Raw genomic sequence first — 20,928 nt, 5'->3', positions numbered from 1 at the left:
TCTCAAAAGTCAATTGAAAATACATATCCCGTTATATGTGAGATTCAAGGGAATTTTTTTGATCTTCTTCCATCAGAAAGTGTTTTTCCATGGTCATGATTTGTCTGGATGCCTCAGAAAATAACAGTGCTCTAAAACTTCTAGTTCTGCAGCATACATATAGGAAATATTTAGGAGGAAACGTTTAAACTCCGACATTTGTTTTGAAGTAAAAAAATCAGTTAGGGTCTCATTTTTCTCCCCAGTTTGTCTGCTCTCAAAGTGTGAGATAGTTCCTCCAGCTGGTGCACATGGCTTGAATTTCTGAGCTCTCCCAACAACTTCAACTGCATCAAAACCAGCATGTAAGGCAGGTGTGGGAGAAGGGCACCCTTCTGCAAGAGAGTACTGCCAAAAGTATGGGCTAAACACAGCTCCAGTACCATTTCACGTATTTCAACTCACGGTTGTTATTTTAATTCTTTACTTTATACAACCCCTAGCATACTAAGAAATTGTTTTAAGCTAGTAGAATCCCTACTGGGGCAATTGACTCCATTCTGCTGCAAAAACAACTGCACAAGTGTAGCACAATTTTGTGACCACACCAGCAAGCAAAATTTTTCTGGCAAAAAAGTGTTCTGTGAGGAATTTCATAATAATTTATACTGGCTTTATTAAATTCTGCATATCTTCTTGCAAGAAGTTTTCATACAGGGCGAAGGCAAACCAGAAGAAAAAATTCTATCTATCTCTCTTGCCATGTTGACACAGCTCTGTGCTGAAAGAAAATATTCTGGTATAGAGATGAGCACAATAAATGGAGCACGTCAGGAAATATGATCATGTTCCATCTCAGAAAACTCTTTCTTTAAATTACTCTTCCATCCATTAATATTCCTACATGATGGAACTGCTGATGACTAAGGTGATAAACAATGTAAGCAGCAGTCTTCTGCTAGGATCTTAAGCTGTTAGAATAAGGGGAATGATTCTGACTCATTCTGTCAAAATTATACAGGATTCCAAGTCCTGTATCCCTCGTCCTCACTATGGCTGGCTGAGGCACAACACAGCACCTGTATGTTCATCTTTTTTCACAGTGCTTCCCTTCTTCCTACTTTTGAAAGATGAAGGAGTGGAGTCAACACAGGTAAAACTCAGCAGCTGAGTTTCAGAAAAGAAAAGAAAGGGTATTTTTCTAAAGCTGCAGCTAATGCTCTGCTCCCCAGCAGGCAGCCAGCAAACCCCAGCTGAGAAGCATATCTTCTACAAAACACTTCCTGGAGGAGAATCTGACTGTTCAGTGGCTTAAAGTAGAGATTATCTTGTAGGATGTGGCAAAGTAAATTGGGACTTGCTGTTGGAAGGGAATTGTCTTGTTGAACTTTCTTTCCCCCATCTCATGGCAATTTTGAGGAGATATTAGAAGCAAATCTGAACAGCAGATACTTTAACTGAGATAGAGAGGTCTATCCAAGGAGTATTTCCTTGGAACATAACAAATCAGTTAATAAACAGGAGGTGGGGATGGAAAGGGCAGGGACCAAAGCTGTGTCAGCCAGTTCAGCAGCACTTGCTGAGTTGCATGGAGATGTTTCCTACTTGGAGACCGAGCACCAGAAAAATGATTCCCAGGGAACAGCAAGTAGGCCTTTTTCCAAAGCCTTGCTCACCTATTGGAAATGGATGCTAGCTAAACTTCCTCACTTGAGGTTAAGGTCAGTTCTAGATTTGCAGAAACATGCACAGGTAAGCCTGTGCTTCCACACCTAGTACACCTTCATCAGAAATGACCAACACATTCCCACAAGCCCTGCTTAGTAGTCATAGGGATGGAATGGGTCCAAAGCTGGTTCCTGGCTTTCTACCCACTACTGATTTTGGGCTGATCCCAAAATGCTATGGATACATGTTCACAGATTATTACAGCAACCACAAAAGAGGCAACTTATCCAGGCGACAGAAACAAGACCTGGAATATGACAGAGCAGAAGTTTGTAACAGCAATGATTTCCACAGTGCCAACAAAATTTACCATTCAGCAGACCGGCAAGACTGAGGCACAAAGAGCACTGCAGCCATCTTAGCATGATGTTTCTGACCTAGCATGGAAAAGAAGGTCTAGCACAAGATGTTTCCTTTGTGACTGGCTTACAGTTACTTGAAGCAGAACAGCCTCATCTATGGCTGTGAGGAGTGAACACAGAAAAGGTGGTGGTGACCTTGGGGCAGCACTCTGAGAGCAAATGAGACAGATCCACTTCACACACCAGACAAACTGAACCCAGTAAAAGGACCTTCATCTGATGGCTGGTATATGAACTGATGAGTAGAAATACAGTTACATAGATGTTATGGTTTACTGGGTAAGGAGAAGAGAGACTGGGAGAAACACTTGCAAAATTAAAAGCTTTCAAACCTATGCCTACATACCTTCCACAAACAGGTGGGAAGAGCTTTTTTAGATTTAGTTTTCCCAGAATCGGCTTGTGAGACTTTAGGGAGTTGAAGATAAACAATGATAGCTTATTATTATAAACAACCTGCAAGTGTTGTTTTCCTACTCTCTGTTTTCCAATTTTTTCAAAGATGGTTTATAAGAAAAGTGTTTTGTTAATTAACCAATCAAGTGAAAGGTATTAATTAATTGACCAATCTAGTCTATCTGTATTAGAACAATGTATAAAAAAAGAGAATCCAAAGTAAAACAACTATGCTGTGCAAACCAGCCTTCTAGTAAGTCTGGGTTGTTTCTTACCCAACAGCAACAATGCACCTTGTCAAACAAGTTGCCAAGGCCTGGCACTGTCCTCCCTACAGGATTTCCTGCAAAGGACAATGAACTACAACTCAAAAAGACACTGTGTAGATGTAATTTCCAGTGTGTTCCTTCACTTTAGTGCTGTGTAGAATGGACAGATCTAGTGTTGTTGCCAGCAATTGTGGTGAGACACAGTTATCTGAACTGATCCTGCTCAGCATATTGAACCATCAGTGATCTGCATGCTCACTACCTCTGGCATGTAGCCAGAGACAGACAAGATGAGGACAGAGCAGCAACTCAATCATCCTAAATTCATGTCGTTCTCAGAGCTGGAGAGCAGCCTCATATCCTTTTGTTCATGAAAATACCAACTGGTATCCTACAGCATCTTGATGAGGTCACAGACTGGCAGAGAGGATGTAAAAATCAACAATTCTTTCTTTTGTCTTTCTGGATGTACATGAAGAAAAGCCTCTTACATCAGCAAATAACCATTCTTGGTGAGGGCAAGGCACAGGGTTAACTCCTGATGGATATTGTTATTTGAAATACCACCAAAAAAAAGGAACCTGTTTTGATGTATTTCTATATGTAGCTTTTTCAAAACTGCAGTGGTTTCATTTCTATCAGATAACCTACAGACAAGGTTAATTTTATTGGAAGATTTAAATGATATGCCAGGATATCACAGTGGCAGTCATCAACTCGAACCCTTTTCCCTATTGGCAGCTGAAATTAGGTGTGTGATCAGTAGTAATGACTATGTTGTGTTTGCATGGCCAGGTTTGGTAGCAGAGGGGAGGCTAGAGAGAAGCTTCCAGAGGCTTCTGTGAGAAGCTGCCAGAAGCTTTTCCCATGTCCAGCAGAGGCAATACCATCTGGGTCCAAGACGGACATGCTGCTGGCCAAAGCTGGGCCAACCAGAATTGGTAGAGATGCCTCTGTGACAAATTATATCATAAGAAGAAGAAGAAGGAGAAAAAAAGTTATTGCTCAGATGTAATTGTGGGCAGAGAAGAACAGGGTGAGAACATGTGAGAGAACAACCCTGCAGACACCAAGGTCAGTGGAGAAGGAGGCACAGGGGGTGCTCCAGGCCCCAGAGCTGAGATTCCTCTGCAGCCCACGGTGCAGCCCATGGTGGGGCAGCCGTGCCCCTGCAGCCCGTGGAGATCCACAGGGATGCAGAGATCCACCTGCAGCCCATGGAGGAGACCCACACCAGACAAGGTGTGCCTGAGAGGAGGCTGTGACTTTGAGGGAGGGACAGTGGGAGAAATGACGTGTGACGAACTGGCCATAAGCCCCATTCCCTTATCCATGCTGGGGGAGTGGAGGCAGAGCTAGGAAACAGGGAGGGTTGGAGAGGGGGGGAAAGGCATTTTAAGGCCTGTTTTTACTTCTTATTATCCTGCTCCTATTTTGAGTCTGTTTTGCTGAGACAGTACTTGGTGAGGGATCTCTAACTCAGACCTTATCCAAGATCCATGAACACTTTTTTATATTCTTTCTCCCCTGTCCAGCTTCAGTGGGGAGTGATAAATTGAGTTTGGTGGACACCTGGTGTCCAGCCAGGGTCAACAGACCACAATAACAACAGAGAGCTGTTCATTAGCTCCTGTCTACTCTTTCAGTCACACTGGAAGCTCCTTCAGCACAACAGTTTAGTCAACAAGCAGGAATTGCCTACTCCTTCCTAAAAAGGGCACAGAAAACATCCTCACGAACAGCGTTTACTCCAAAGCTGATTTGCGTAGCTGCATTTAATTACACGCACTTGAAGAACAATGTGACCTCTTCCAATCTTCCAAATACCCTCTGCAGCAGTTTGTTTCACCTCCAGCTTGCAGACTTTTTCCAACACTACCCACTGGGACTATACTTAAACTGTCCTCTGTACAACAGAAAGTCTTCAAGATTCTTCCAGTCCACAAGAATCAAACCTGGAAATTTTCCTTTGGAGTCTCAGAATTCCTCCCTCATTCCCATAAAACAAACATACCAGCTGCAAAAATACTCCCAGGAATCATGTATACTAGCCTCAATACATAGCAGCCTAGACCACAATAAGTAGAAGCAAGAGGACATTCTTGCTGTAGTCACAAGTTTACAGTCTCATTTTCAATGAGGCACAGCAAGTGAATAAGTGAGTGAAAGTAATGAGGAAGAACAATAATAATGACAATAGATCACAGTGTCATTGATTTGCTACACAGGAGACTGATGACTCGGAAAGGTTCTTCTTTAATTTCTATATAGTAGCCAGCCTAAAATAATTGCTCGCACTGGCCATCATTAATTTGTTGATTTCTTGAAGGTATTCCAACAGAAGCAGTAGATCTTAAAAGAGTGGGTAGCAGTTTTATGGACTTGTTCCTCCACAGCACTCTGCAAGTAAAAGGCAATGAGGAAGCATCTATGTAGATAATAGTCATACAGTGAACTTTGAAGGAGGGAGTGAAGGGAGGGAGGCATGCATGTGCAACCTAATGAGATGGGATGATCAACTCGCTCTGAAGTTAGTGAGAATCTTTCTAATAACTTCAATGAGAGTTCAATCAAGCCCTAAAGGACAAAAGTAGAACAGGTCATTAAGGCAGACTCTGAAAGTGCAAACAGGTCTTGAAGTTTTCTGGAATGTAAATGTTAAAAAGTATGGCCAAAATACTAAGTTTCTGAAAAGTGAGGCAGAACCTGTACACTTTGGTGAGAGTATGCTCCCCAGGTATGAAAATTGCTCTCATTGCAGGCACACTTCTAGATCATTCTATCATGGGAGCAGCATAAGACATGTTACTTTTTCATAGGCTGCAAATGACCTGGGTAACAACACATACCTTGTACCACCAGAAGGCTGGGGTACTCAGATTTCTGCTGACCATACACCATTCATTTCCGGTCCTTCTGGCTGCTAAGCTCTATGTGACTAATATATTTTAGTAACTTAGAAAAGAGAAAAAACATCTCACACAGGTTTGGCTCCCCTCTCTCCCATTAATTTTCTAGTAGAGGGAAATCTCCATACTTTCTAATTATACAAGAAATGGTCAGTTCTCCCTCTACAGTCCACATATAAAGGGGATGCATCCATTCTTCTTCTGCCATCTATATAATAATTCCATGCAAGTCCCCACATGTCTTCCCTCACTCTTTTTAATTCTAGTTGAAAACTCTCAGACAATGTAGCATGAAGTGCTAAGGAAATAGATAAATATTTCATGAAATTTCTTTGGTGGGCTTCCTTTCTTAGATGATAAAAAACCACTGGCATCTAGCACTCACTCTCCTCCAGACAGTAACTAAAACCGTTATGATCATGCAGGAACTGAGGAGAAAGAAAATATGTAGTAAGCAGAACAATGCACTTTCGAGGTCCAGCATATGGTTATCTAATAGAGAGAACAAATACTTTTTATAGATCAATAAGGAAAATTTTAATGACAGCAACCATTTCTTAGGCCTCGTTGAGACTATGGATCGAGTTAAAAATGCTAGAATTCTAAGTTTACTAAACAATACTCATCATATCGGCTTCGTTATACAATATTACATTTAATTTTGACCCATTAATAAAGTGAATTGCATTCATCAATTATTTGATATGTTTTGCCAAATATAAAGTACTTAGCATTTTACATTTCTTTGCAAAAGCTTTACATTATACTGTCTAAGTTCTGCAATACTATAAATCTAGATTGTTGCTCATCCTTCATCCTCCTCCCTCCCTTCCCAGCTCTGCTTTTTTCACAATTCATTTTAAGCAGTTAAAACTGGGTGCAGAGCAACTAAACAATTATCTAGGATCAATTCCAAAGATACATTTGAGGAAAACAAAAGTATGCTTTATGAGATTCCACTGGGAGGAAAGTTTATTTTTACCTGATTTGTTAGACACCCATATAATTGCCTCTGATGAGATGTGGCTCGTATTTCCTACTGCAATTGTTAATGGAATCTGCCACAAGTAGCTGCAAGACAAAGGAGGGGGAATCTAAGAACAAAAATACTGAACTGATTCTTCTTACAGCAATCAGGGATCATGTCAAAGAAATCAAAACACAATCTCAGTAGCAGTGTAAAGATCTGTGTATTCTAACAAGTTACTTTGATTTTGAAATGCATTTGCATTAGCAATAAAACAAAGAAAAATAATTTTTTTTAAAAAAACCCCAACCTAAATTATATTTCCCGTTTTTTCACACACTATCATCATAGAAGGACTTTTTAACAAAGCTTTTCCTAGTTTAAAAAAATGCTTTACAAAAGAGGAAATAATGATTACTCATAAAAAGAAGAACGCTTTTTTACATTTACTTAGAAAAAACCTCCACATAAGACATGCTCTGATTTATAGGGACTTCAAAGTTGAAAAATACCATACACTTCTAGCAACTTCTTAAAAAGCTACAATGGGCTTTTACTGCTGCTGGTTTAGAAAAGCAAAATGAATGGGAGAGATCTTCCCTTCTTGGCACCATTTATGACCACCTGTGCATATGCAAACTGGACAAAACATACCATATGTGGGTTTGGTGATACACTGGTATAATCAGACCCCATCTTCCCCATAGGGTATTACAAATTGTTTCTCGTTTGAAGTAAATGTTATAAATAACATCTTTATCTGAATAAACAGAAATTGACTGTGTGAAGGGAATATTTTTAGGGACAGATGGAAAGGATTATTTCCTTCCTGTCTTTATCATCATCTCTACTTCTTAACTCTCAAAAGCAGCATTTCACCAGTCAGTGAAAAAGTAGACATTTCCCTCATAGGCCTGCCATGTCATTTTGTAAATCAGTAAAGGGGAAGCCCTCAGCATGGTACAGGTGGTCCCTTTGCCTTAGGTGCTGTACAGATGGTCCCTTGGTAGGTGGTCAGTGGTAGTATGTGTGCAGTTAAGCAAGGCAGCATGGCAAGAGACTGGACCCGACTCAGATATCACCATATAGCACCACTTTGATACCAAGAATATCATTTTAGACTGATTGCATTAAAATGGTTTAAAGACAATTGCAGGCCAGTTCTCTCCTGCTAGTACACAGCATTGCAAAACTAGCCCACTGTACTGAAGAAAATATTAGGTTTGTTCCTCTCCACTTACCCAGAAGCTTCCTCCATTTAACTACAAACACCACCCAAATGTTCCACAGCCACAGTCAACATGGGCTGGCTTCCAAGGGCTGCCTTGCTGGCATGACTTGGAGGCTGGGGGAGGGACAGAGCCCAACCCTGCCACCACACTTGGCTCATAGCTCCCACCCATTTGCAAAGAGCTCCCAGGACACACAGGAATAGGCACTGCTTAGAACAGAATTGTGTGCAGGGAAACACTCGTCCATACAGCAGAGATTCAGCAAAGATGGGAGATACTTGGACAACCGTACAGCTGAAAGAGCTGTGAGTGACACAAGAAATAAAACATGGCATTTACTGCCATATGAAAGAAGAAAAAAGTTTCCATGTGATTTTAGGTTCTCTGAATGTTAGTACTATGACACACTAGGAAAATAATTAGCTCTACTCCTGCCCTGAAGAGAAGCTCCACATAAGCACATGCTCTGGCAGACACTTTTTGGATAATTAAGCTGTGTCATTTGAAGATTCTCTTGGCTTTATCAGTCTGCCCACTTCTTGTGCTGGATATTATCACACTCCACAGAGTGCACAGCCAGCAGAAGAGGATGTCCATTAGTGCATTAGCTTCTCCAATTCCCAGTCTGGGGATGTTACCTTCATTTTTGGCTAACTAATATTCTGGACTGTGAACTGGATTCATGAGATACAGTGTGTACTGTGTCCTGCTGCTTTAGCTACAGCAGCAGTAACTCCTGGGTTCAACAGGTGAGGGCAGTCAGCAAATGCCGTGAAGTGATACACTGAATTATATTCACTACTGCCCTAAATACCTTATACCTTACTTGATACACACCAGTGTTTTCGGGCCTGTTCATAAAAACCTTCTAGTAAATGCACTGCCTTTAGAAACATACCCAGTTCTAAATACTTGTCTCTCCAGAATTAAAAAGATACTCGCAAACTATGACTGAGAAAAATAAGGCAAAATTTAGCATGGAGTTTCTACACTATGGGAAAGAACAGGAACATTGGTATGTGAAAAAAAAATTAAAACTGCATTTGCATGGAATTTTAATGACACCTGAACTCCTCCTGAAAAAGCTAAACTGCAAAATAAAAGATACTGTGAGCTGCCTATGTAGCTGAATAAAGCACATATATATACACACCCACAATTATTCATGTATGAACATATTCATGGACACCTGTTATATCAAGAAGGAACTTCACAGAATGGTATTCTGTACATTGTAATATCTATACAGAGAAGAATTTTATACTTCCTTATAATATTTTATATTGCCTCCAACTGAGGTAAATCTTACTGAAGTAAAGACAGATCCTTCTCTGAAAGGTGATCTAGCTGCAGAATAAGTTTCACAAAATCTACGCACCAGAAAACATGTTGGATTTAGTTGGGAATCTTAGTACTGGCAAATTTAACTTTTATCTACCCAATACAAGAGACCTCCTGACATTCTTAGTGCTTTCCAGAACCTTCAAAACTCACCCTCTTGGTTAGTGGTTTCCCAGAGGAACCACAGGTATCCTTTTAGTAGACATCTAGAAAAATAAACATTTTTCCTATTTAACTGTTACTGTTTTCTCCTTCTGTTTGTTTATTTGTTTTCTCCTTCTATTTTTCTTCATTCTCAGAGAAACTTCTGCTGCTGTTGCAGAAGAAGTTGTAGCTAACTTCTGTGTATGTTCAGGAGATGCATCTGGCTCACCTTCCAAAAAGGCGTCTTCCATTCATTGCCTGGGAATGATCTGTATGGACTGTGTTCTCCAGGGATGACTAGAAAGAAGCAAACTTTTCTTGTGCTGTTCTGTCAGGAGTCTTCCACTTTACCGAGCAAAGAGGAAAAAGGGGGCCCGCTCTCCTGCTTTCCTCCTGCTTTGTCTCAGAGTGTGCAGACCCTTTATTTATTCTTTATATGTTGAGAGCACGACCAGCATGCTCTCAGTATGTATGGAACTGGGGAAAAAAGCATCCCATTCCACCTGACAAACCAGTTGTCAGTGACAATAAGAATCTAGCCTTGAGGGCCCAGTGACCAGGGCAGCAAGGCTTGAAACAACCCATTTAGTCTTCTTACTGTCACAATTATGTCTGCAGGACTCAGATGCCTGTACAGATAGCCCACTCAGTCCCTGGATGAAATGGTGCTAATGAACTCTGTGTTCAGTCTGCCTGAGATGCTGCTCAGCTGCAGAGGTGTCCCACATTATGTCCCTCCACAATCAAACCTGATCACTTCGACGGGGAGCTAAAGGCAAACCTCTTATTGTGGAAAAACTAAGGGCTATTTCAGGAATTTGAAAAAAAACATCTCTGGAGCTGAGGAGAAGAGACACCTAAAACTAGAACAGACATGTTAATATGAACTGTGCTGAACATAACATTGTTCTTCAAGAAATGTAAGGAAAGGGGAATCTTGTTGAAAGGTAGTATAAATAAACCTTTTTTTGCTGATCTACAAGTGAGAAACAGCTCATGTGAAATAATTAAACTTAGGTTGACAGGACAATGCATGAGGGAATGCATTGATGGACTTTTTTTAGCACTATATCAAATGCAAAATACTGAAGAGTATTCATTCATTCAGCTTAAAAATTCATCAGAAGGACTTGTTTCACAAAGTATCAGAATCTTGCATCAGTTAAAGTACATGCAATACTAGAAGCAAAGTAATTATGCTCTGTGTGGATTATATAGATTTTTTTTCTTTTTATCTAAAGCATTACATAATTACTAGGTAGGCAGTATTAGTATACTTTATCTCACTTGGAAAATTATCGTATTTGTGATGATTACTTGGTAACAATTTTCAGCAAAAAAGAACTAAGATCCCTTTGTGGGCAAATCCTGAGACCATAAAACATTAAACAATCGTGATGCCTCACACTATTGCCTCTGATGAATAGTAATATTATTGTAGTAACATTGGGTTTTCAGTGGATTCTTTGCAAAGAGATTCAGTGGATTCTTTGCAAAGCCAGAAAAAGGGCAGTAGTTTATTTCTTCTGCTTACAAAATAAAGATCTCAGGTAATTAAAAACAAAAAGGAAAGGTTCCTAGCATTTCAGATTTTGCACACCTTTTCAACTACTTTTTCATATTAATAAAATGTGAAATGTTTTTGCTGGGATGTAAATCCATACATTTTCAAGATTCATCTTCCCAGTAGCCATAATGTACCATGCTTCCACACACTGCCAGCAGTGAATACCACATTCTTCCAATGGCATTTCTCCCTTCTCCCCTGAATTCAAAACTAAACATAGAAGTTGCTTTATTCCTAGTCATTACTCAAAGAACAATGAAGGTATCTGCTCAATACTCAGAGGCTTATTATCCTGCATTATAAGGAGTATACAAGCAATGTGACTGCTTCACATAAAGTGACAGAACATCTGTAACTAAAGTACCACTGTAGAATTCAGCTTACCTACATTTGAATGGCAGAGGAAGTGAACAACCACAGTCCTCTTTTATTCTGCTTTTACAGACCTCTGGCTTAAAGATTTCTAATCTATCCTGCTGTTCTTTACACAGAAACTGTATTTAATCCTTCTTATTGTCCACCTCTCTATTTTTTTCTACCTATTATTTCAGGTTAGAAAACCAAGCCTTGCTTCAGTGCTTCGAAGGCATATCTACCAGGGATTAAAAGTGGCATAATTCTTTTCTCTTCTACACTCTTTATACTTTTTAAAAGGCTCCTTTTCTACTAATCCCTACTGTCCTATATACTTGCTTGACCATGTCTGGACAGTGAGCTGATATTTACAGAATATTACCTACCACAGGTCCAAGATATCTTTCCTGAGAGAAAATAGTTTCTTCAGAACCCACCACTGAGTATCAGAGTTAGAACTGCTTTCCCCACATGTATCACCTCATTATCAACATTAAGCTCCATCTGCCTTTTTATTACCATGTCAACTAGCACTAAGGAATACTTCTGTCATCTTGGTAAGTAATACTTGTTTTTATTACACTCACAAAACTCCTATTACCAGAAAACTCTTGAAACCTAACTCATCCACACCCTTTATCACACAGCTGAATAAGAAAAAAATTCAGTGCAGGTTTTTCCAGAATTTCATGGGCTATGACTGTCCACTAAGAAATTCAACCATCTAATTTTTCACTTTTTGCTTATATTTCTAAAAAGTTCTTCTCTCTTATCCTGGTACAGATTAATTTCTTTAGGAATATTTAAGAAGGAAGCTGGACCTCAAAAACCACATAAAACCCCATTTAAATTACAAGAAGCTACATACATCTAGATTTAAAAGATATCTATTAATAGTCTTTGATTATATACTTAGCCAGGAAATCAAAGGAGGAGAACTATGGCAAGGCAGAAGAACAGAACAATGCACAGATTTAAGGAAAAAAAATACTTTTTTTTAGTACATCTAACAACAGAAAAATTAGGGGCAAAATTAAAAAGCTTTGCACAAAAGCAAATCAAGTGGTTTGCCTCTTAGCAGGATATAATAAGGATAATTAATTTAAAGTGTAGTGGCAATCATAAACTTGAATCATAAAATGATTTAGGTGGGAAGAGACTTTAGAGATAAAGCCTTCTGCTCTAATGGTATCAGAGCACAGGAAACCAAGTTTCACTGTAGGTAGAACATGATATCAAAGGAAGATATACGGGCTGTACATTCAGTGGCATCACACAAAATCAATCAAGTCAATTGAGGCAAATGATTTGCCATCTGCTTTTTTCCTAATCTCTCCCACTGCAAAGCTGCTACAGAATTACTTTCAGGAAAGCTTAACACCAAAAGCTGTATGTATTTTCAAATACCTCAGTAGGCTGAGAAATAAAATTGTGAGTTATCTTGGGCTGCAAGAACAGCAGTCATGTACCCATCAGCTGGCACGGGTGAAATCCCAACCATCACTCTTCCATGACTCAGTTTCTCTGGGATAAATTCAATTGTTCAAGGTGATGGCAAATGATGGGGTAGGGTATTTGAGACCTCTGCTATGGTCTGTAAGACAATAAGGATGCTCTCACAGGCTGGTAGCACAAGGTAAAGACACCTGATGGCATCTTGAATGGCACCAGTCACACATGCAAGCAACTAAATGGGCCTTTCCATCCACTCAGTGTTGACAAAGAGACATTCCATAACTAAACCTGAGCTTCCCTATGAATTTTTTTCATTTCTAAGTGAAAAAGGCAAATTTTCAAAACCAAGGTGCTTGTAAGAAAAAGAAGGCTTCAGCACAGATTTTTGAACACAGTATTTTAAAAAGGCACTGCTGCAACATTTTATAACTACTGTTTTAAATAAGAACTTTCAGTTTGCTGATTCAAAAAATTGCAGGGAGAAGTTGAAATGACTGAAACTGAAATGTAAGGTAGTTAAATTACAGAATTGAAATGAATGTTCTAAACCAATTTTTCCCATATTTTTGCTTTGATTTTTGTCCTGATTCAGTGCAGGGAAATGTTTTGATATGTTGAAAATTTCTGTGGGATGGGAATCCATTTCTTGTTCATTGGTAACACTTACTAATCTTTGTGAAGTATTTTGAGAGTGTAACAATCTGAGACCTCATATCATTGAGGGATATGATTAAAGCTATTTAACACAGAGATGAAGTGAGGCATAAAAATAGTTTAAGAGTAAAAACCATAAAAAAGAAAATCCAAGAGTAAAACTGACTGGTTAAGACACTGATCTCCTTATTTTAACCACCAGAACTTAATACCCAAAATGCTAACTCTGCCTCTTTAGTTAAAGATAACAATGTGGTACATCGAGAGTGGCTGAAGATGAGAAACTGGGAGCAAGGACTCCTTGGCATGTTTCCTGTTCTCAGCTCTCTCCAGATGGAAATCCTGAAGTCTCGTACATAAACACATATGCTCAGCTGAGCAGCACTGAGTCTAAGAAGGGAATACATTCCCAGTGTGGTCCTTGCAAACAGTGGTGATTCCCTGAACAGGTTAGGATGCTGACATTAGCATTTCTTATCAAGGGAATATATTGCTATGAGTCATCCGCATGAACTCATGTGCTTGGATTTCAGACACAAAAAAGCAACAAAAGCAAAGTAATGAGAAAATCTGACCTTTTGAAAGGTAAATCTTTAGAACAAAAACTAAGATTTAAAGGTTTGTATTTTTACTTCAGTTAAATACCTGGCTGATCCTGGCAGATATATTTGTATATCTGAGACATATACAAATAGTGACAAGTAATAGAAGCATTTAGATGGATGGCTGCAGATGTTTCTGGCTAATGACCTTAATGCCTATTACAAAATAAAAGGCACAGAAAGTTGGTAATGAACTAAAGAAAGGATTGTATGATATTTGGATATTAAATCAGTACAAAAAACAGACAGTAGAGATCTCTCACTTTTCTTGCCAAGAAAAGTACAGTTTCTATTAGCAAGATTAGCAAGGTTTGGGCTACTACTTCCTAGTAGCTATTATGGGGCTATTTTTTTGACTGTTACTGAAAACAGTTTTGATAACAAAGGGATGTTTTAGCTATTGCTGAGAAGTACTTACACAGCACCAAGGCCTCTCCTGTCTCTCACCCCACCCTACCAGCAAGGAGGTTTGGGGTGCAGAGAAGCTGGGAGGAGGCACAGCCAGGACAACAGACCCCAAGTGACCCAAGGAATGCTCCATACTTTGTGACTTCATGCTCAGTATATAAAGCTGGGGGAAGAAGGAGGAAGAGGGAACATCACAGCATTTGTCTTCCCAAGCAACTGTCAAGCATGATGCAGCCTGGCTTTCCTGGGAATTGCTGAAAACCTCCTTGCCCAAGGGAACAAGCAGTGACTAAAATCCTTGTTTTGCTTTGCTTGTGCACACATTTTTTGCTTTCTCTTTTAAGGTGATTTTGTCTCAAGCATGGAGTTTTGTCACTTCTCCAAGTCTCTCCCCCATCCCAACGTGGGGAGTGAGCGAGTGGCTGTGTAAGGCTTAGATGCTGGCTGAGGTCAAACTACAACACAAACCAAAAGAAAGCCTTTGTTTTTCACTGTTAAGACAGTGAAAGTTGAAAGATAAATTGTTAACAGAAAACCTTAAAGCGTATTCAACTAATTTATAAAGTCATGAGCCTTGTTGCAGTGATACCTGGAAGCCTTTCATCCTAGGCTGAGAGTACAAGCACATGTAAGGTGGTCAGTGGAAAATGAGTGAAAGCTGTTGAACAGCAGAACAGCTTCAGAGCTTCCTACTACAGAAAAAGATTATACAAGAAGCAGAACTCAGTAGGATACAATTTTGTAAGCCACACTTTGTTGAAAGATTGTGTTGGGAAAGATAATTTAAAAGTATCATAGAGATTTTCCCAGGTTATTATATAGTATAGTATCTCATTCAGTAAGGAGTAATTCAGGTTCCAGGGGAAGCTCATGTGAGGATCACAGGAAATCACACATTTTTATTAAGTGCAATGCTACAAGAGTGTTAGTTCTGTTTAATGGATAAGGAGCTGACAATATATTCATGTTGTGAGTATCATTCTCAGAAGACTGAAGAACACAGAGATTTCATTCTATTTAAAATATGCCAGTAAAGTGATTGCAGGCTGTGCCCAGAGGCATTACACAACAGAAGATGATGTTATTCCCTCTTTCACAATTATTACACTTCCTACACTGAGACAGGGTGTCAAGGGATTCCTTGTATCCTGTGAGCATGGAAGATGGCAGATAGGAAGGGAATATTTCACTAACTTTGTAGCAAAGACAAATAGAAATGAAAAATGGATAAAAAAGAACAATTTGAAATAACTGAGATGCCCTGAACACAGCTTGAGGTGTTCACTGGTCATATGCATATGTCCAGTGTAACCTTAACTCCTGAGTTCAAATTGAGAACAAGGAGTTTAATACAAAGAACAGTGAGAAACACATGAGAAAAACTGGTAAAGGCAACTGACTAAGCTGAATTCCCCTACAAAGGGGATGAAAAAGCAGACAACACCAGACTTTTTCATCAAGGAAGAAGTTGCAGTCAGCTAACTTGAAACCAGAAAGGACAGTACTTTAGTTGTATAAACAGGAGAAGGCCTCCTGATGTCTGAAACAGACAGGAATTTCACAAATCCTGTAGACAGACAATTTCTGACAGCAACACTGTGTGAAGTGCAGAAATGAAACAGCAGGGCACAGTAAGTGTGACACACACCACATTAACTGTAGGATCCACAGTTTGCTGGGTTTAAGTAAAATGAGGAAAGGAAATGGTGCTGACATCAGGATTCTGGGGTTACAGCGGTTCTGCCCTCACCCAAGACTAACAGACTGGTCCACAATGAAAAGCTCAGCTAAGGCAAAAAAAAAAAAAAAAAAAAAAAAAAAAAAAAAAAAAGGAGAGAAATTAACAACACTGACTACATGAGCAACCAGGAAAAGACTGGAAGAAAAAGGTTGTGGAAATGCTTATTCTAAGATTATTCTACACGATACTGGTCAGGAGTTTTGTGCTCCTCTACAAAATTTTGGTGGACTTTGACAGACTCGGAATTGAAGCCAGTGTTCCAGCATTGTCCTTAAGGAGCTCTATCTGGCTGTAATACAGACAGTAATTTTTTTCAGTCAAGAGTCAAGGTAGAGTGAATGTAGAGTGCAATATAATACGCACACGTTATTTTGTAAGCAGGTAACAAAATTCCAAGTGAGGCACACATCCTTACTCAGAAATTACTGGTCTTCTTACCATCTAAGCCAAACACTGTGGAAACCCACCTGAGCTTTCTGTATCAGTTCTTCTCTTCTTTCTCCCTAATGCCCCAGCTGTGGAGGTGATTAAATTTTTCAGTCAGATCAATGCACCATCCAGAACAACTCAACAGGGTCAGGTCGTGATAGGTGCTGCCAGGCACATAATGGCTTCACCACCTGGTGGCTCTGAATGGGCTTCGCAACTGAGGCGTCAGATTTTGAAGAGTATTTCAACTTTTTAATAGAAGTGAACTTAGAAAATGTGTTATGGATGAAAAGTAATAAATTTGTAGAGCAGTATTGCCTCTTAACTACTAAGATTTAGCTACTTTGTCTCAGGCTTTGATTGGAAGGGCACTTGAATACAGCTAATATATATTTCAGAGGGAAGCATATTTCTGGGATTTGGAAGGTATTTGGAATTGTGAACCTATTATAATTTTCAACACAAATTATACTTAGCTGCACACATGAAGGAAACTATGAATAATCTTTATAGTTTGGAGAAATATTTAAAATTGCATGAGAGTGACTAGAAAGATTATATTCTAGTCTCAAAAGAGGCTAGAACATCTAGGATGACTTGCTCCTGATTTTAAGCTTCTTTATTTGCAGGTCTGCCTCAATACAGCTATTAATTTTATATATTTGTCTATTATATATGCTTTCATTCAGAAACATATTAAAAAAAGGCAATCATATTAGTATACTCTGAAGGAAAGGTTGACAGCTGCTTCCAAGAGCAACTATTTATATGACAGATCATGGATTGTTTGGGGTTTTCTCTGTATTTGGACCAAAACAGAAATATATATAAAGAAAATATGTTCAATGTCAGTACAGGTTTGCTGGAATGTATTTTAGAGGAATGAATTTTAGAAGCATGTATTTTAAAATAATAATTGACACTATAATTCATCTGTTGTCATAACAGTGATTAACATGTTTAATAGCAATGTATTAAATATGCAGATTTTGTGGTTTTCCTTTACTCTGCTATAATTCCTTCTGGATTTTGCAAGAGTCTTTGGAATAATTTTTGGCAATAAGTAAATCCTAGAGCAGGAAAAGGGAAAGAATTTACATTTTCCAGGAGTCTTATGCAAAATACAATGTCCTTACCAATGTAACAATAACACAAAGTTTCAGACATAAAGAAAAATCCATTGCTGTAGCAGCAGCCCTAGCATGAAAGAGTGCCTGTGTAGCTCTGCACTGTGGGTCTGTCTTAAGATGACAGCCTGCATATTCTATTAGAAAATAGCTGTATGTCTTCAGCCATCCTGTCTAAATTTCATTATCCTTTTTTTTTATAAGGGTAGACACAAGGTAATTTAAATGAGTAAATTTGAATTAAATTACCAAATTTGAGGGGAAAAAAATGCATTGTCTGATAATAACATAACATAGCATAGCTAATATAATTATCTGATTACTAAACCTTCTATAAAATTTTGGGTAATATTAGCTAAATATTTCATCCAAAAATAAGTTATAAATGAGGCAGTTATTAATAATGTGAAGCCATCTAAAACTGACTCATTTCAGTGCCAGTTCTGGCAGCATACCTTACCAAATTTAGAAAAATGATGTGGGCAAAGAACCAATACTACAAATTCTTTGTTAGCACACACTGCTGCCTCCCTGCCTAACAGTACCTTTTACACTAAAACACAAAAGGCTTCATTTTCAGAAGTGACAAGCAACTCTGGGCACTGAATCAAAGATGGACATAAAGAAGCTTTAGCAGTGTTAAGTGTCTGTCCCAACAGCAGCTGCTTTACCCTGGAATGAAGGCTCTTAATCTCTCCAACATCCTCTGTTTAACCAGTGCAAAACACCCTTGCAGAATTGCACACAAGGTGCTGATCATGCAAACCCCATGTCTGTGTCATCCTTTGCCCATAAGCATAACCCCTTAACTAGAGCACAGACCTGAGATTTCTCTGAGCAGAGCACAAGGATGTGTTATGGACTGAGAAGGATCCACAGGAGTAAGAGAGTACTTCAGCTATGTTTACAGTCCTCCAGTATGTTCTCAGAGACTTAGTACTAAATATTTTTCAACATATTTAGTTGCGCTCAGTTCTGATTTTTCCTTTGAATACTGGGAATTTAAGCAAGATTAAAATATAATTCCTATGACAGTTTCTCTTTCCTCAGCAAACTTCCTAAGAGCCCCCTAACAAAGTATCTCCTTGATAAAACCCAAGATTCTAATATGTAAAGTGTAAAGTCTGTGTAAAGGCTCATGCAAAGGGATAAGAAAAGAAAGCCATTATCAGTAACTTTAAAAAACAGGAGGAAGAAGACATAGAAAATGGAGCATGTTAGAAGTTTTATCCTCTGATCTACAATGGGGAACTCACATCTCAGATTTTTCCAAGGCCAACAAAATACACCATTTATCCACCCTCATCCCTCCTATAAAATTTGTCTCAGTCAAATGCTGTCTGGGCCTTCCCCAATCTGATCTTTCCCTACCTAAAGCCCTCACTTTAAACCCCTTTTCCATTTCCCTACTCCATATTTGCCTATTCCAGCTACACAACTTTAATGCTCCAACTTTGGCTCACGCTTGCACCCTTCCATGCCATGTTACCTCTCCTACCCCCTGCATGTTAAGCAGCTCCCCTTATTCTCCTCTTCATCTCCCAAAGACTTCACTCTATACTAAAACACAGCACTGCCCTCCAGTACATGCTCCTTTCCTCAGCATGAAATTGATTTAATTAATGTGAGTCAATTAACTAGATTGGGTATCTAGCAATTCCTGCGAGTTAATGCTAGCAAATAAGATGAGGAAAGTGGCACATTCTGCAGTGACAATAAAATACAACAGCAGCTTTTCTCTGTCAGCCTAATTTCTATCAGAATACAAGTGCTGCCACCACACAGGAAGCAATGACACAATACACTGATTTTGTCTTCTTTAGCATTCTACAAATTCTAACACTGAAAGTTGCCTATATACTGCACACCAGAGTGTCCTGGAAGTTTCCCAGTGAGAAGAGCTTCTTGCAAATAGAAGCTGTGAAATGGTTTTGGAAATGAAGTGTTAAATTATAATTGGCATTTCTGCTGTCTTTGATAGCAGCATAATCTTGCTGGAGACACTACCACAGATATGTACTGGAAGAGATTTTAAGAGTATTTTCTATTCCTTTTTTTTTTTTTTAATGCAATAATCAGAAAAGCCTCAAAAAATGAAAAAGCAGGACAAAAAACCTGGATGTTCTAGTGGCTTTTACAGAAAGAAAAAACCCTATTGCAACAGGGAGCACACAGCACAAGGGCTGGGCTAGTAAACACAGCAAAGGCACTGTTCCATCATGTGCCCAAGGCAAGCAGCCTTGCTCCAGGTCACTCACAAAGGCAGCCCCTGTGCCTGCTCCTATGGAGAAGCAGCACTTAGCACAGCACTGTCCTCTCTCAGGCTGCTGGGGTTAAGGACTGTCCTTATGCTCATCAAAGGACAAGATCTATTGGTGTCACAGAGCTGGCCTCTATTCCAGTGTGCATTTCAAGAGAGGGAACACCCCACGCTTTCCCACTCTTCTGCAAGAACAAGTATTTTCAAGCCCCTGCTTGACCAGCTTAAAAAAAAAATGGTTGAATCAATATCTGGCAGTGTTCACACAGTTTTGTGATCCACTGAGGACTCTTGATTTTTTGTCATCTCCTTCCTGTTAATTTCATTTCCTCTGTGCCTAATACACTGGTACCTCTCTCCTGGATCCTGTTCCCTTCATCATTATTACAGCAGATACAGAGACATTTAGGTCACTCCAGACGAACTAGGGGTACCACACCCAGTCCCTCGGTAACAACACAATAGTTGTTTCTCTTAGAAACACTGATACAGGCACAACGTTTCAGGTAAAGATGAAAGGCATAACAAGAAAACACTCAAAGGACCTGAGAAAATGGAAGATGAGAGGATATTTCTCAGAGACAGGGAGGTAAACGAGCACTTTGCTTTCTATTTATATTTTGTTAGCCTTCTTTTCTCAGTTTATGGAACAATATTTGTCCATATTATGATCCCTTTTTATTACATAATTAATACTACGTATGCTACATTAATCTGCAATTGCTCTAAGAACATAGCAAAGATACTAATCAGCATTGTGATCCCTTGTGCTCTTAACATTTTGGTTTGTGTTTAACCAGCTCCTTAGCTGGTAAGTGGACAGAGTAAGTTCCCCATCACTGCTCAAGTAATAATGCTATACAACTATGTAAGAAGGCACATGGCAATATCCAAACACAGCAATGCTTTTACTATGCAAATCATTAGCAGTAAAGGGACAAGCACAGCCCTTTTTCTGCAAAGCCGGAATAAATAAAGGAGCTTTGTCTATGAAATTCAGAAGA

At 39.2% G+C, this 20,928-nt stretch overlaps 1 protein-coding gene across 1 annotated transcript in view; it reads right to left on the bottom strand.

The window, feature by feature from the left end:
• The window catches only part of TRHDE (thyrotropin releasing hormone degrading enzyme), a gene marked incomplete at its 5' end in the record, with an annotated part of 202,012 nt that overhangs the window by 43,112 nt on the left and 137,972 nt on the right, over positions 1–20,928 (bottom strand). The window contains one exon of the mRNA XM_084206037.1: positions 6,626–6,714. Coding sequence (XP_084062163.1) covers positions 6,626–6,714 — 89 coding nt within the window. The remainder of the gene's footprint in view (positions 1–6,625; positions 6,715–20,928) is intronic.

This window comes from Fringilla coelebs, assembly GCF_963513975.1.
Source record: "Fringilla coelebs genome assembly, chromosome: 5".
Classification (NCBI taxonomy): domain Eukaryota; kingdom Metazoa; phylum Chordata; class Aves; order Passeriformes; family Fringillidae; genus Fringilla; species Fringilla coelebs.
The sequence above is the reverse complement of the archived record's forward strand: the minus strand, read 5'-3'. Positions and strand labels throughout refer to the sequence as shown.